Here is a 13,911-nt window from a genome sequence, read left to right on the forward strand (position 1 = left end):
ATTTACCGCGCAAACATTGTCGACCTATTGATACTGTTGATTATGATAGACCCGTGGCGAAATAAACCTGCTTTTTATATCGGCTTGTACTTTGACTGTCGGTAGCAAGCTACCGTAAAAAACAAAGAGGGGTCTGCTGACTATTTTCTGATGTACACAGTAGAATTAGCACAATATTAAAAGCTAACCCGGAGACCGTTTTTAAAAGAAAAAAAAGCGTAATTATTTAGTAATTACGATCGTGCAAAATTTCGTCTGAGAAGGATCCTCGGCCTCAACCCAAAGCTACCTAAAGCTTAAGTTCCAAATTGTTGAGAAACTAAAATACCGGTCCATCAAGAACACTATTTCCTTCAGCATTTTTTTAAGCCACTCACCGCCCTACTACAGTGATGTACTCGTTCCTCAAAATAGCTTCAAGAAGAGGAACAGGTTCGTTGACTCATCTGAACTGAATACGCGTGCATCCCAGTATTTAGGCAGATGTGTACACGAGCAACTGGCTTTGCCAATTTCTAGCAGTACGTATTTTTTAGATGGGTATACAACGTTCCTATGTATAAATTGGTCGTTACCGCGATTGATACAGGTGACTCTCTGAAAGGAGCTTGCTTTTGGAGCTCTCAGCTACCTAAACTTGTTGTATAAAAAAAATGCCGTTATCATTAATGCTTTTTTCACTAACTAGTAGTAATACACAAGTGATTTTAATGGCTACACGCAATAGATTTTTATTGTTATTTCGTTGTGGGTCGTTCTTGTCATGGTGATTATTGTTCGCCGTATAATATTATTCGATTGCTGTTTCATTTAAGAAGATATCATAATACAGTTTCAACCCATTGAAATCATTGCATAACAATACTGTACTATCACTGCTTCATCCCGTTCGGTATATCAATACACATACATATATTATTCAGGTTATGGGAAACACTTGTTACGTGTGTAGTTTGTCCCCGTGGTAATGCACTGATAACCTGTCTAAACTTCGACTTATCAAGTGAGATGGAATATCATTCGGAGTTTCACAGCCGCCTAAAGCGACGGTTAGCTAACGTAATTTCGAACGTTTTTACCTCGAGTTTTACAAAACGGAAGATCATGCATTCTATTCCGACGTCGAGGACAAAACACGATAACAATTTTCGGCTTTAGCATTAAACTTTGATAATATGAGAGCGGTTATACCTTGTACAATTGAAAAAATCGCGTATATTTCACCTCATATATTGAGAACACCGGCACCGTCGTGAAAGATCGTGGAGAAAAGAACACGTCTTGAACACGCAATAGAGGAAAGAACAGAGGAAGGTAACTGATCACATTAAAAATTTTTGAAAAAAGTCGACCCTAAAGACAATTTGGGGATGTGGTCGGCGATGTGAAGGCCTAAACTGACATTGCAAAAGACACTTGACTACTCGAGATTTCGTTTGTTGGAGACAACGAAAGTACTCATTCGGCAAGCAGCTTGTTCTTCCATGACTTTAAAGGCAAAAATAACGCAATGTAGGCGAGTCATCAATAAAGCTCATACAGACTCAGTTATTTGTGTGTTTGAACATACTTATTATGAAATATCGCATATAATTGCAATATCGAAAATACATAAGGACTATACATAATCTCTGCAGTCTATAAGCTGGACACGAAATTCTGTATGATAATAAACGTGACATTTTGAGCCGTTATTCACCTTCGTTCCTGGTATCTTCAATACTTGTTCGTATTCCATTATTGTCAACATTTCATTTTATTTCCCGTCTTATTTTTGTTCACTTCACGTCGGCTTCTAATACAACGGATTGAAGTACTTGAATCAATTAATGCGGGCACTTCGCTATGAGCTTTGGGTCTGCCCTACACCTCACGGTAAACACTGTACTTTAATAACATTGCAACACAACCCACGATCCCGTAAATGCGATTAAATAATTTAGCATCGTCTAAACTTACCTAAGTTAAAAGAACAGGCCCGCTCACAATGGGATAGCTGTTTGTTCTACAAAAAAATATCAATGGGAATTTCACATTTTTTTAGAACCATTTAAAAAGTAGCTAAGCTTTACTCGCAAGGATCTTTTTCTCCGACTAGTACCACAAAACTGCTCGTTTCGTCTAGTTAAAGAGTAATGTTTTCTATTGTTGTGCAACATATACACCTTTGCCATTTGGTATCAACCCTCATATTTTTGATATAGTATAGCACTGTGGCTGCTGTAGCAATGTTTACCACTATACTTTGTTCCGATTTTATATATATCACACACACTTGTATATGTGTGTGACAAACGGTATTTAAATCCAGGCATTATATTCGTATTGGTTCTATTTATTGTCAGTATTATTAATGATCATCACATGATTAACTAAGTTACAGTACTTCACAGCATGCGCTTAATCGTCCATAATATTTGTAATCTAAACTACATTGTATACACGATCTTGTAATTGGCTATAATTTAAAAGAAGAAATCGTACTCAGTCATGTCGTGCCTTCAGTCATGTATATGGATGCATAATACTATTGATAATTTCATCAAAACGTAGTACTGATTTTGTTTATGGTCACGTAAAAAAAATAGCGTTTTCATCTTTGTCCCGTAAATATTTGTAGCATTGCCGTGTTATGGCTATTGTGTGGTCTTGTTCTGATACTATGTAGATTTCGTGCGATTATAGCCACTTATTCGTTTCGTACATCACTTAATTAAAGTTTCAACATTGTCAAATGCAAACCATTTCAAAATCTTGTCTGCCTCATCAGTGTAAACGAGTTAACCGGCTTCCACTAAATGACTATGGATCTCCTGTTTCAAAATCACCGGAGGATTTCTAGATGGCTACCAGGTAGGTTTCGGATTCGGTAAGTCCCTTTACAAACCTGTGTAGGTCGGGTGACGGGTCAGAGAAAGCGATCTGATTGAAGCCTATGGGCTCTTCACCTGGTCCGGCAAGCTGCACCCGCAAATGAAATAATAGCCTTGACGCCAAACCCCTTCGCCGATACGGGGGAAAAGTCCAAGCGAATATAACAGAATAACTCACATTGAACACGGTACCATTCTCCACCAAGAGCTCATCCCCAGGAAGCGTGCGAATCGCCTGAAAATAACAAAAAATGGGAGCACGTTTTACATTATTACAATACGAAGTTAATCCGATAATCCTAATAATAATGTTTGTGCGTGTTAAAGATTTAGGTATTATTAATGAAATGCATACACAGTCGCGATCGTGATATTTCATTGTGCTGCATTTTTAATAAAAAAATGAAAGCGTTGACTTTACAAAATCTTCACAACATCCAGTTCTTTTGTTCTTCAAAAGGATGCGTACAGTCCACCATAGACACAGTGGCAGCTCGTGATTCGGTCTCGATCAAAATATGGATGAATTTCGGGGTACATACCACGAGTGTCATTTGCAGACATCTTATGGAAGTAATGTACTCGTAACACTGTCATTCAAAATACTGGAACTTTGTGCAGTCAGAAAGCTACACGAATAAAAGTAAAGCTTTCACGGATATAAAATGTGATTGTCAATTTGACCAATCTTTTGTTGAAGTGTGCTTCTGTTTTTAACGTTAACTAGCAATAACTGGTTATTTTCTCAGTCAGTCGCAAATAAAACATGTTTTATTTGACTGAGATAGCCCTTTCGGGGAACTGCTATCTACTAGAAATCGAGCTAGGTTCTACACAGTTAGTGTTCAACAAAGGTCTTGATGATAGTTCAATGGATATCGTATTTGGCTGCCAACGTTAGGGACATGTAGTGGCGTGAATTCAAGTCTGGGCATAGACCCACATTCGTTCCGTGCTGGAATCCAACCATTTGATTAAAAACCTAACAGCCATACCAGACGTTCAACAAAAAACCAAGGTATAATTTCGCTGTCGTAAAGTAATGGTATGTGGGTATTTAAGTTTAACAGCGTTTGCTTTCTATGGGTGAAACTGCAGGGTATCGAGCTATGTAATTTAAAACAGTAACTTGCCATTATTGAAGGTCATGTGCGACAAAAGCACAGGTTTGGAAACGAAAAACGAAAATTAAGCGTAGAAGAACAGGCGACATTCGATTATCTTTAATAGGACCTTAGCTTCCTGTTCGTCCTATAGTTCTGAGCCAACTCGAAGGTTTCGATAACCTTTGCGTCGAGCATTCTTCTAGTAAGACAGTCGATAGTCCCTTCTACTAAATTAGGCCTGTCCTTATACACCTTCAGGTCAACGTTTTCTAACTTCCGATCAGTGACACAGAGTTAAACCAGAAGGCTTCCGGCTTGAATAAATTCCAGTTACACCCGACTGAACCGGATACAGAGTTAACACTGATGCGTCGCCTAATGCGTCACTTTTGCTACTCGGAAAACTACTTGTGTAAGCGAGAAAAGAGCTAGCTTATTCATCTCAAAATGATCGACCGAAAGGAACCTGTTTCCCTATAAGGCCAGGGCAACATTGAGTAATTACTCATAGTAAAGCAGACATGGAGTGATATGTTCCAGTCGCTATTTGTGCCCCGTCAATTGTATTGAGGCAACTATAATAGTATTAGCAGTAATATAATTCAAGAGAAATACTAATACAGTCGAAAAGCCAATGTTCACGACGGCAGGATTCGGCGAAGTGTAACCACGGCCACGAGCCTATTTGCCCCGATACGATTATGTGGTATCATACTTTACAAGTTCGCTCATTGAGTGCACGGCCCTTTTGGGATACCAACACAGCTACAGCCGAGATAGAGAAGGAGGGAGTAATAAGAAGCGAAGACAAAAGCCACTCGCTGGCATCACCCAAAACGCTATTTTCTGGCCAACTAATTTACGATAGAAGGGAACATGCGGAATAGCATTTGAAGCTGCGTTGCTCTTTAGGAGACTGGATTCTTCGTCGTATAGCTAGATGACAGCGAGCAAGAAAGCTAGCAGTAAAGATCATGGATTACTTAATATAAACTAATACCGCCGATTCAAGCAAAAGACCGTCTTGATGTCATTAATGATAATAAAATGATTGTCTTGTTAGTCTTTTTCATTTTTGTGTTGTAAACCGGAATCAAATTGAAAGAAGGAAGCGAGAAAGTATCTTATAAAGTGTATCAAAGGTGATAGGGGATCAAAGGGATCAAAGGTTTGTGATAAATATAGAACAGAAATTCAAATGCACTAAGTAAGATTTTTAAAAAAAAACTACACCGTTTAACCAATTAATTTTTAAAATGCGATAATTATACTACTCAGATTCGAAGTGTTCAACTGTTGTGAACATCCTATTATGAGCTATGGGCTTTATGTATTGAATCATGCACTGAGGATATAGCCTTATATTAGCCTAATCTAGCCGTTAAATGATCCTATTTTATTGATATGTTACATTTTAGTTTGTTTACGTGCACTAATGCGCGTTGTATGATTCTAAAGTAGCCTATGGAAGTCGAAAAAATGATCATATAGAAATCAATGAAAATATAGCTGAATGTATTTTCGCCCACTGATTCCTTTTCGTGTACAACAAGTAAGTTTTGTCATCTATGCAGCTTCGCTTATGATGCACTGCCATTTGAAAAAGAGAAATCGCTGATATGTACATTTGTGCGAAAGTTTGCCACTAAATATTGCTATTTGCTTTTAATACACGCACTTCCTGCTTAACGGAATACAATATTTTTATTCTTGTGTGCTTGATCGTAGTATTGAGGTCTAATCTGCAATAAATGCCTTGGGCTTTGAACCTTAATCACTTTAAAAAAGAAATAAGCTAATAGAAACACTTTTTTAAAGAAAGACAAATTGTTCGTACCTTCGTCCAGGGTTCGATGACAACTATCGAGGCCAATTTGCCTGAATTAGTCCCAAATACCGCATACCTCCGATCTGGGTGATTGACTGGGTCAACCTTGATGTACTCCCAATCGAAACCAATCGAGTGGTTAGCAAACTTCATTACCTTTTCCACCTTATCTCTTACTGACTTGGCGTCCTGTGGACTCATTAAATACACGGTTCCCAACTCAGGTACGATGTCCACGACGTAGATGTTCTTCCAGTCCTATAATGCAGCAGATGAATTGTTGAATTAATAACAAATTTGAGCGAGATTTTCTTCTTGGTTATCTTTATTAGCGAATAATGAAACTTCATTATAAAGACCACAGAGATTTAAGTGTTTCCTGAATGTTACCTTATGCTATATTATATTACGCTCGTGGCCATTTTGAGTGCAGTCAGTGCTTACCTTAAAACGCACTGCACTAAGCATCTGTTTGTGGAACCTCTCGTGTTGTTTCTCATCGTCAGCCTCGCCTTGAGAGAAGATCATTCCACAGCGTGTACATGTCTTTGCGCCAAACCTTTCTTGTCCTGCGTCGATCTGCAGCTGCCGTTTACCTAATCGATCAAGCAGCCGCTTGAAGCCAGTGAAGCCATTTTTCTCTTTCTGTGACGCAACTGCTGGCGGTTCTTCAAAAATTGAGGAAGATTTACTATAAAAGTTGCATGCACGTTTGCCTTTGACACTTTCAGTAGGCTCAAAGGGTGTCGACGTCATTTGAGGATTTAACTGCCGACAGAAAGGACTTAGAACAGTTGCAGTATCTGTAATGAAAATCGACAAAAAATAATAGTAAAGACTGTTAAAAAAGCAAAGTTTCGTCTGACAATACACATAGTTGTTGAAGCTATGTATGGACCTGCGTACAAAAAGACTACTTAGAAACAGGACATCTTTAGGACAAGATTCGTAGTCATCACTACCTTTAGTCAGCAATCAGAAAGGAGCACACAAAATCTATTTTCGAGAATATCGGCACGGACAAAACAATAACTACAATTGTTTGGGCCAATATATAGTTGAAGTATACGCGTATGAGAAGACAACGTGAGGGAATCTATAAAATATTTTTTAATAAAAAAAAATGAACTTGCCGTTTTTTGCTGGAGTTCGCGCTGAACCCGTCAACCTTCTCTGTAAAACGGCATTGATCGTAGGTTGACTGATTTTCGCCACTTTCGGAGTCAACTCCTTGGGTCTCTTTTCAGGGGAATTTACTACAAACAACGATTCGACCATTTTTCTCACACGATATCTAGGTGGCGTGTCAATATTATCAAAACCAAAAGCATCGTCTGCAGGATTGTATTGTTTAGGCACGACTCTTGGTCGTGATGGGGGCTTTTCCACAGATGGTATAGGCACAGCTGTTTGCTTAGTTAGGTAAGGCGTTGAGGTTTGTTGCGGACTTGAATGCGTCTGGAATTGGAAACCTTCCGGTGAAGGCGAAAGGCAGGGCGAGGCTGGTGCAAAACCCGCCATTGAAGAACTTGCACGGACGGTATCATCATCCATTGGTGCGCCTTCTTCAATAAGTTCGTGACGTTCTTCGTTAGGCTTCAGTGGGCTACATGGTTCACCCACCGTGTAGTGCTGTACAGGTTTACTAGGTGAGTCGACTCGTCGAAGTACAATTATAGGAACAAGCTTTTCCATTGGACACTGATTAGATAAATTCATTTCCATCGAAAGCCGCTTGGGAACAATAGCCGGCCTTCGCTTACGTTGGGGTTTGGTTTCCGGTAATCTCTCGAGACGTACCCAGACACTGGGAAAGTTAAATTCCTCCCTGAGCAAAGCGTCTTCATACTGTTTCAGCGTAAGCCCAGCCGGAATCCTTTTGACAGGCGATCTCTTATCCTCGTAGCGCCACAATGATGGTCTTTTACGCTTAACTTTCGTATTTTCTAGAATCGGAGCTTTTCGTTTACGCAGACCGTCTCTGGAAAGACTTGCCCTAGACACGACTCCCGAGCGTTCCAAATCGTCGACACTTTCTAGGCCGAAATTGTCGCATTTGCCACCCTCTTCAGCCACATGCGAAATATTATCCTCTTTATAGTCGAAGTCAATAGGTCCTTTACATGTGGCAAGGGGAACGTGCGGTGCTACCTTAAGAATTCCTCCTTGATAATAAACCTTGACGTTCGACACCGGGTGGTGATGCTTAAAAAACCTATTTCTGGTGTGCCTTTGTCGAGATTCTGATCTTAGCGAAATGATTGACGTCGGCATATCTCGAACTTCGTTGGATGTGCGCCTAGTTTTCCTACAACATCCACTTGATTTAATCACCTATAGATAAGAACAATTCACTTAGTGACTTTTATAACATTGACTGCACTTACTTAAATGAAAACTGTCTTTTGTCTAATTCGCCTTCTCACTCGAAAATCGTGATTTTCTTATCATGGATAATTCGTAGACAAAAATTGCCGTTATTTCAAATTACATCCACTTTTTTAGCGTGTGCGTTAGGAACAAGCAACTTTTTCATGTCATGAGCTCTTATTCGAGTTTCAGCGAAAACGTAACAAATAGCCATCAAAAATAAAACGATGACACCTGCCACTACCTTTTTTGGCAGTTTCTTCAGCGGGGCTGTTTTAGCTGGAGCCGTCTTTCTCGCTTTAGTACCCACGTATTTTTTTACTTTGCGACCTTTTGCCAGCACTCGCTCACTAGCTGGCGTGGGAATGAAGCTTTTCCGACCAGTAAATGATAATGCACGAAGTCGCTCCTGAACAGCATCAGGTGAGAGGCGATCTGATGAGGCCTTGTTACCGTAGAAGCTCTTTGGAGGAGCTCCCTTTGAGACTGCGCAAATTTGCAAATAAAAAGGCACCTATTTGAACAGCATCCTAAAATAACAATGCTTAAGTTGCACTTTTACCAAATAAAATTGATTCGCATGTTACCTTGAGATATCTGTGTTAAGACTGGCTTTGACATACTGTCCGCATTACCGCTTCGGAAAGATCCTAATGACTATCTACTAGATAAAATACCAAAATTTAATGTTAAATGCGTGCTCAACTAACCATCTGCTGCCCTGCCAGGTCTTTGACTCTCTTCTGGGTTCTTCGACTCAATATCACTAGTCCCAGCCTCTTCGACGCTACCACTACGCGAAGCTTGGACCACTGATGCACGTAAGCCGAATTGTCTTGAAGGTGCGCGATTGGCTTCACCGTTAGCAGTATCTGGCTCTTCTATTAAAAAGGTCGATGCGCTCTTAGCTGCTGTCCTCGCATCATTTATATGCGCGTCCATTTCAGTTAGCTCTGATGCTTCAGTCACTTCAGGCGAATAGGCTGAAAATCTGTCACCGTAAGAGCTCTTCGGTTTCGGTATCATCTTCGTCCGTCCTTTACATATAAAGATAGACACAAACAGATGAAAAAGAATTACAGTCCATCATATTTTTCCTTGTGCTAGCTATTCAAAAAATAAAAGTGACTAGTTTGTTTTGCCCATGCGTAATAATAAGCAAGGCCGTTTGCAATAATCTACCATTTTCAAGCAGGTACCAGTCGATCAATTACTAATTATGTAATCACAATCAAAAATAAAGGCTTTATCAATCTTTCCTCTAAAGTGTAGTTTCTACAAACAACACATGCAAACTGTACCCTTAGGTGCGGAGTTTTCACTCGACCCAATACTAGCGTCGTTTTCTGAAGCAGTTTTGGAGATTATCTCTTGATGACTATCGGAGTCCTCGTCTGTATCAGTAATAACAACAACAGGCGGTGCTTGTTGATCTATGCGTTTTCTAGCATTTCTCGTTCCGTATCTGTTCGTCAAAATGGACCTAGCAGAGTTCCTCCGCTTGGTTCCATTTGTGCGAGATTGGACCACCTTTTTTGACGGAGCTACGCTGCGTATCGTTGCTAGTTTAGCTGTATCTTCTGATGGAGGTAGTTCCTCCTCAGGCCAGATGCCCGCTTCCGCATGATTTTTCGCAGTTTCGTGATTCGATTTGCTCAGATCGCAGTCTGATGTTTTACCATTATCTACTTTGGTGGTTATGATCTGAGCATGAATAGGCTCATGATCTATTTTGCTGTCTATCGTTGAAGATGTAGCTCCTTCAGTACGACCTTTGGAACTTTGGGCAGCCTTATTTACAATTGCGTCCGCTAAGTTGGCATGCGAACACAGCAGTTTGGCTTTTATAGGACTCCGATCCGGCTCAACAAGTTCCTCACTTTCATCGTAAATTTCTTTTAATCTAGCGTTGGTTACAAGTGATACTTTTTTACCATTATTTTGGGTTCGGACTTTGGTGTGTTTCGCATCTTCCGCTTTTTCGTTCTCCAATTGCCTCGACCTTGCATCAGTTTGTCCTGGCATTTCCTTAGCATTTTTTGTAGGCAGCACATTGTCAGCGGCCTTTTCCTCACCGTCAATCAGCGAACGTCTATTGTGTTTGCCGGTAGGTCGCTTCAGTAGATTCCGACGCTTTGAATATGTCCCTAGTAAAATACAGTAACACAATCGCAGTGCTTTTGTTGAAATTCAAATGCAAGGAAGCTTTTAAGGGTAAAGTTATCGATTATATTACGAAAATTTGACTTGGCTGTTATTAGCAACAACAACTTACATGTAAGAAAGAAAAAATCACATTTTCTAAACATTTGTGAGGGGTAAGCAATTAGATTTTACTGTCCAGGTCAAACTACTCGGATCAATGTTAACAAATCAACACCTATACTTAATCGTGATATGCATATTCAGCCGCGATGCTAACACATATACACATTCTCAAGATCCAAATACAATGTCCAAATTTACGACAGTGACATATGGAGTCTAAAGTTTAAGAGCTGAATGTCCTAAAACACCTCAGTAGTAAAGTCTACTCTGCATAAGGCTGTAACATTAAATATTTTTAACAAAAGATTACTAATCTCATGATTTCAGAATACGTGTAAAAAAATCTAGTGAGAAACATACCAGCATTTCTTTTTGCAGTAACCTTCGATGTATTCGATATGTTTCTATTTGCGCCCGTTGTGAATTGCTGGCGGTCGCGCCTAGTTTGCGTGATAGCCATTCAGGCAATGTTAGAGTCTGTTAAATAATACATGTATAAGCTTTTATTAATAAATCACCGATAAGGTAACTGGTTACATCCATAAACAGCCTGTAGTATCCGGCCGACGACCAGAAATCCAAAGTGGAACATACGTCAAACTACATATGTACAATTAACAGTGCATGCAATCATGCTGTACTTTCTAATACCGTCACGATATCCTCAGTGCACCTACACGAGATCATTCCACACAGAAACCCTGTGTATCATCTAAGGAATTATCGGGGCGAAAACGTCGAGAGGGCATCTGCTGCCACAATCATGTTAGAAAAGTTCGCGCCAAATCTGGTCTAATCAAGTAACTGCTGCGAACGGTTCCGTTAATTTGTCGTTCTTCAAGATGACTACTGCTAGCAGAGATGACGTACAAAATATCTTTAACAGAACAAACGTTTTGATGAAAAACCTGATTTCGAATCAGCTTCCTGTGAAGAAAGTTATATTATAATAAAAAGCTCTACACATGTAAATTGAGCACTGAGCAATAGTAACATGCTTCGTGGTGTTGATCAAGCACTTGGTCGCGCCGCTACAATCCGCTGTAGAGGATACTCTACGAGTTTAATTGACGGACATTGGAAAGTGCAGTATTTGTGTCCCCAAAAGTACATTCGCAAGGACTTTGCTTAGGCATCAAAGCAGTGTGACCGACGACCGCAAAGTTAGTCGGGCTGTATGCCTAAGAGTCAAGTAGCGTGATTCGTGAAGTACGTTTGCTACACCCTAAGTGTTCACAATGAACCTTTTCCTTCGTAATCTATCATTGCGTGCTAGCCGCTTTCGACCCGCACCTTGTATCGCATACGTGCGTGAGTACAGTAAAGGATCCCGGTTCCCTGATCCTTTGGAACTTTCGACAGGTATAGCGAAACGCGAAATGCTAGCTATTCAGGCCGGCAACAAGGATCCATTTGGCATGGAAGCCGTCAAGCGCGGCCCGGGAACGAAAGAGAACCCCAACCTCGTCCCATCGATGCTTGACAAGCGTATGATCGGCTGCATCTGTGAAGAAGATTCAGCCTCAATTAATTACATGTGGCTCCACAAGGGTGAGCCGAAACGTTGTGAATGCGGATACTGGTTCAAGCTCGTAGAGGGCAAGTTCATTTAGGCAATATTACCACCCGCGTGTCTGAATGTATTGAAAGTAAGGGAATGAAGCGAAAATGGGGGAAGCACAAAGCAAGTCAAGAAAGAAAAACATCAACGGAAAATGATTCGATTACAGCCCCCATAATTTTACCTTCATTACTCTAATATACGAAGAAATACACTAGGGCAGGCTGGACGTTCTATCGATTTTAAAGAAGCTATCCAATTCTATCAACAACGTCTCGTCTGAAAAATTCGCCTACAACTGCGAACACAATCATAACTACAATACCAGCAACAATAAGAGTAGGCGGCTGCCCATTCCGTTCTGTTGCCCTCCTCGATCTAACTACTGGTACCAGTGCACAACATCGCGCATTGAGGACGCACATTTCATGAGGTTCTTCACTGTCAGTAACCCATGGACAGCGGCTATTGATCCTATTGATGCAGTTGCAGTGTTTGCTGAATTAAAAAGAAACAACTTTTGGGCCGCCGATTTGGGTAGTACGAAGGGTAACGAATTTAATAATAAAAAACACAGCAAAGCAGAAAACGGAAGGCGAGGTAAACGAGCCATAGGTGTTTAAAAATATAGTTAATAAATACTATTGATAATGCTGAGAATGATAAACAAATGCACAGATGAAAAAGCCGTGGAGGTTCTGTGAATAAACAGTTCTACCAAAGGACATCTTGAGTTTTCTTTATAAAATATATAGAAAATACTAGTTAAGCTTAAATATAACTTTATCGTAGAAAAAAGATAACCGTTAAATAGTGATGAAAATGTGCTTTTTTAGTTTATCTTTATGACTTATTTCGCACTTTAGTAGCCTACTCATTGGAGGCTGTATTGAATATTAGTTCAAAGCGATCTGTAGCTTGCTCGCACTGATAAAATCACTTAAATAGTGCCAGTTAAGCGGCCAGCAATGAATTGCAAGCATTAAACATCATGTGTATGGGGGTGCAATAGTTCACTGTGGAAGAGAACCCATTACAAAAACGGGATTTTTCTTAAAACCTATCTTCTTAAAATTGTAATAAGTCACCTTAGTACAATGGTAGAAAACTGAAGAATATAAAATAGCCACATAATACCAATCGTCGCATTGATCATCCGAGCTGCCACACGAGGATTAAAGCCAACTAAGGATAGTAGATTCGCAATATGATTAAGGATGCTTTCGTCCGTTCGATATGGCCTATAATGTGATGCAACATATTTTTTTACAGTTGATGTAGTTAAGGGCAGAGCTCGATTTGAAGGCCATAGGAAACAACCTGTAGCCGACCGTAATACCTTTGCAAACGAGCTCCTAACTACTGAATGCCAACATGTCAACTACAAAAAGGAATTCACGTAGAAATTCAGTTCATCGACTACCCTTGTAAAATTGCAACTTAATTTGATAGAGTCAATTACAGGTACCGATATAGATGCACTTTCCAATATTAGGATCATAACGTCGTTATTTTCATACATCCATAAGGTTCTCATTATTATATTTTCAAATAGTCTGAGATATTCGCATCTCAAGCTCGGTACAAATTAGGTCAAAAAACTTATAATCGACGTGTTAATATCGCTACTGAAGAAATTAGAAGTTCATCCAATCGCTTATTCTATACTACACTAAAGAGCTTCTATATAACACGGCGTCTTTAGGCTTGAACAGTTAATAGAATCTCTAATGTAGGATTGCCAATTTTTAATTAGCAATTATTAGATGCGGAGCTTGGTGTGGATTTAGCTGTGGTTTACTACGATCGAAGACGGTAACGCATCATTATAATCTTACTATATCTGAGTATTCTCATTGTTAAACACGATTGGTAAAAGGAACAGAATTGCTAGTCCAAAACCCG

General features: G+C 39.8%; 2 protein-coding genes across 5 annotated transcripts; one reads left to right on the forward strand and one right to left on the reverse strand.

Moving 5' to 3' along the window:
- Positions 1 to 705: 705 nt before the first annotated feature.
- On the reverse strand, positions 706 to 11,388 carry eco (Establishment of cohesion). Of its 4 annotated transcripts, none has more exons than XM_086986135.1 (9): positions 11,123 to 11,388; positions 10,806 to 10,922; positions 10,112 to 10,324; positions 8,888 to 9,214; positions 8,422 to 8,663; positions 6,941 to 8,141; positions 6,252 to 6,610; positions 5,817 to 6,065; positions 706 to 3,108 (listed from the first exon to the last, which is right to left on the reverse strand). In XM_086986135.1, exons 2-9 carry the CDS (start codon positions 10,903 to 10,905, stop codon positions 2,839 to 2,841), a joined length of 2,961 nt encoding a protein of 986 aa, XP_086842261.1. In that variant the 5' UTR covers positions 10,906 to 10,922; positions 11,123 to 11,388; the 3' UTR covers positions 706 to 2,838. The 4 variants fall into 4 exon arrangements, with proteins under 4 accessions (XP_086842261.1, XP_086842258.1, XP_086842259.1 ...); XM_086986132.1 differs by having other exon boundaries at positions 9,479 to 10,324; XM_086986133.1 differs by having other exon boundaries at positions 9,479 to 10,324; positions 11,097 to 11,388.
- A 152-nt stretch (positions 11,389 to 11,540) lies between these two features.
- Positions 11,541 to 12,731, forward strand: LOC111248933 (cytochrome c oxidase subunit 5B, mitochondrial-like). The gene has a single exon (XM_022802067.2). The coding sequence runs from the start codon at positions 11,684 to 11,686 to the stop codon at positions 12,056 to 12,058; it is 375 nt and encodes a 124-aa protein (XP_022657802.1). The 5' UTR covers positions 11,541 to 11,683; the 3' UTR covers positions 12,059 to 12,731.
- The last annotated feature ends 1,180 nt before the right edge of the window (positions 12,732 to 13,911 follow it).

The sequence above is a fragment of the Varroa destructor genome, unplaced genomic scaffold, assembly GCF_002443255.2.
Source record: "Varroa destructor unplaced genomic scaffold, Vdes_3.0 BEIS01000004.1, whole genome shotgun sequence".
NCBI lineage: Eukaryota > Metazoa > Arthropoda > Arachnida > Mesostigmata > Varroidae > Varroa > Varroa destructor.

What these genes read in the sequence shown, in the direction of transcription:
- eco (XM_086986132.1), bottom strand. Translation starts at nt 10,905, where the DNA reads ATGGCTATCACGCAAACTAGGCGCGACCGCCAGCAATTCACAACGGGC. An exon ending in TACTGCAAAAAGAAATGCTG is followed by an intron (nt 10,325 to 10,805) that starts GTATGTTTCTCA and finishes GTATTTTACTAG; the next exon opens with GGACATATTCAAAGCGTCGG. An exon ending in ACCTGGCAGGGCAGCAGATG is followed by an intron (nt 8,664 to 8,887) that starts GTTAGTTGAGCA and finishes AAATTTGCGCAG; the next exon opens with TCTCAAAGGGAGCTCCTCCA.
- LOC111248933 (XM_022802067.2), top strand. Translation starts at nt 11,684, where the DNA reads ATGAACCTTTTCCTTCGTAATCTATCATTGCGTGCTAGCCGCTTTCGA.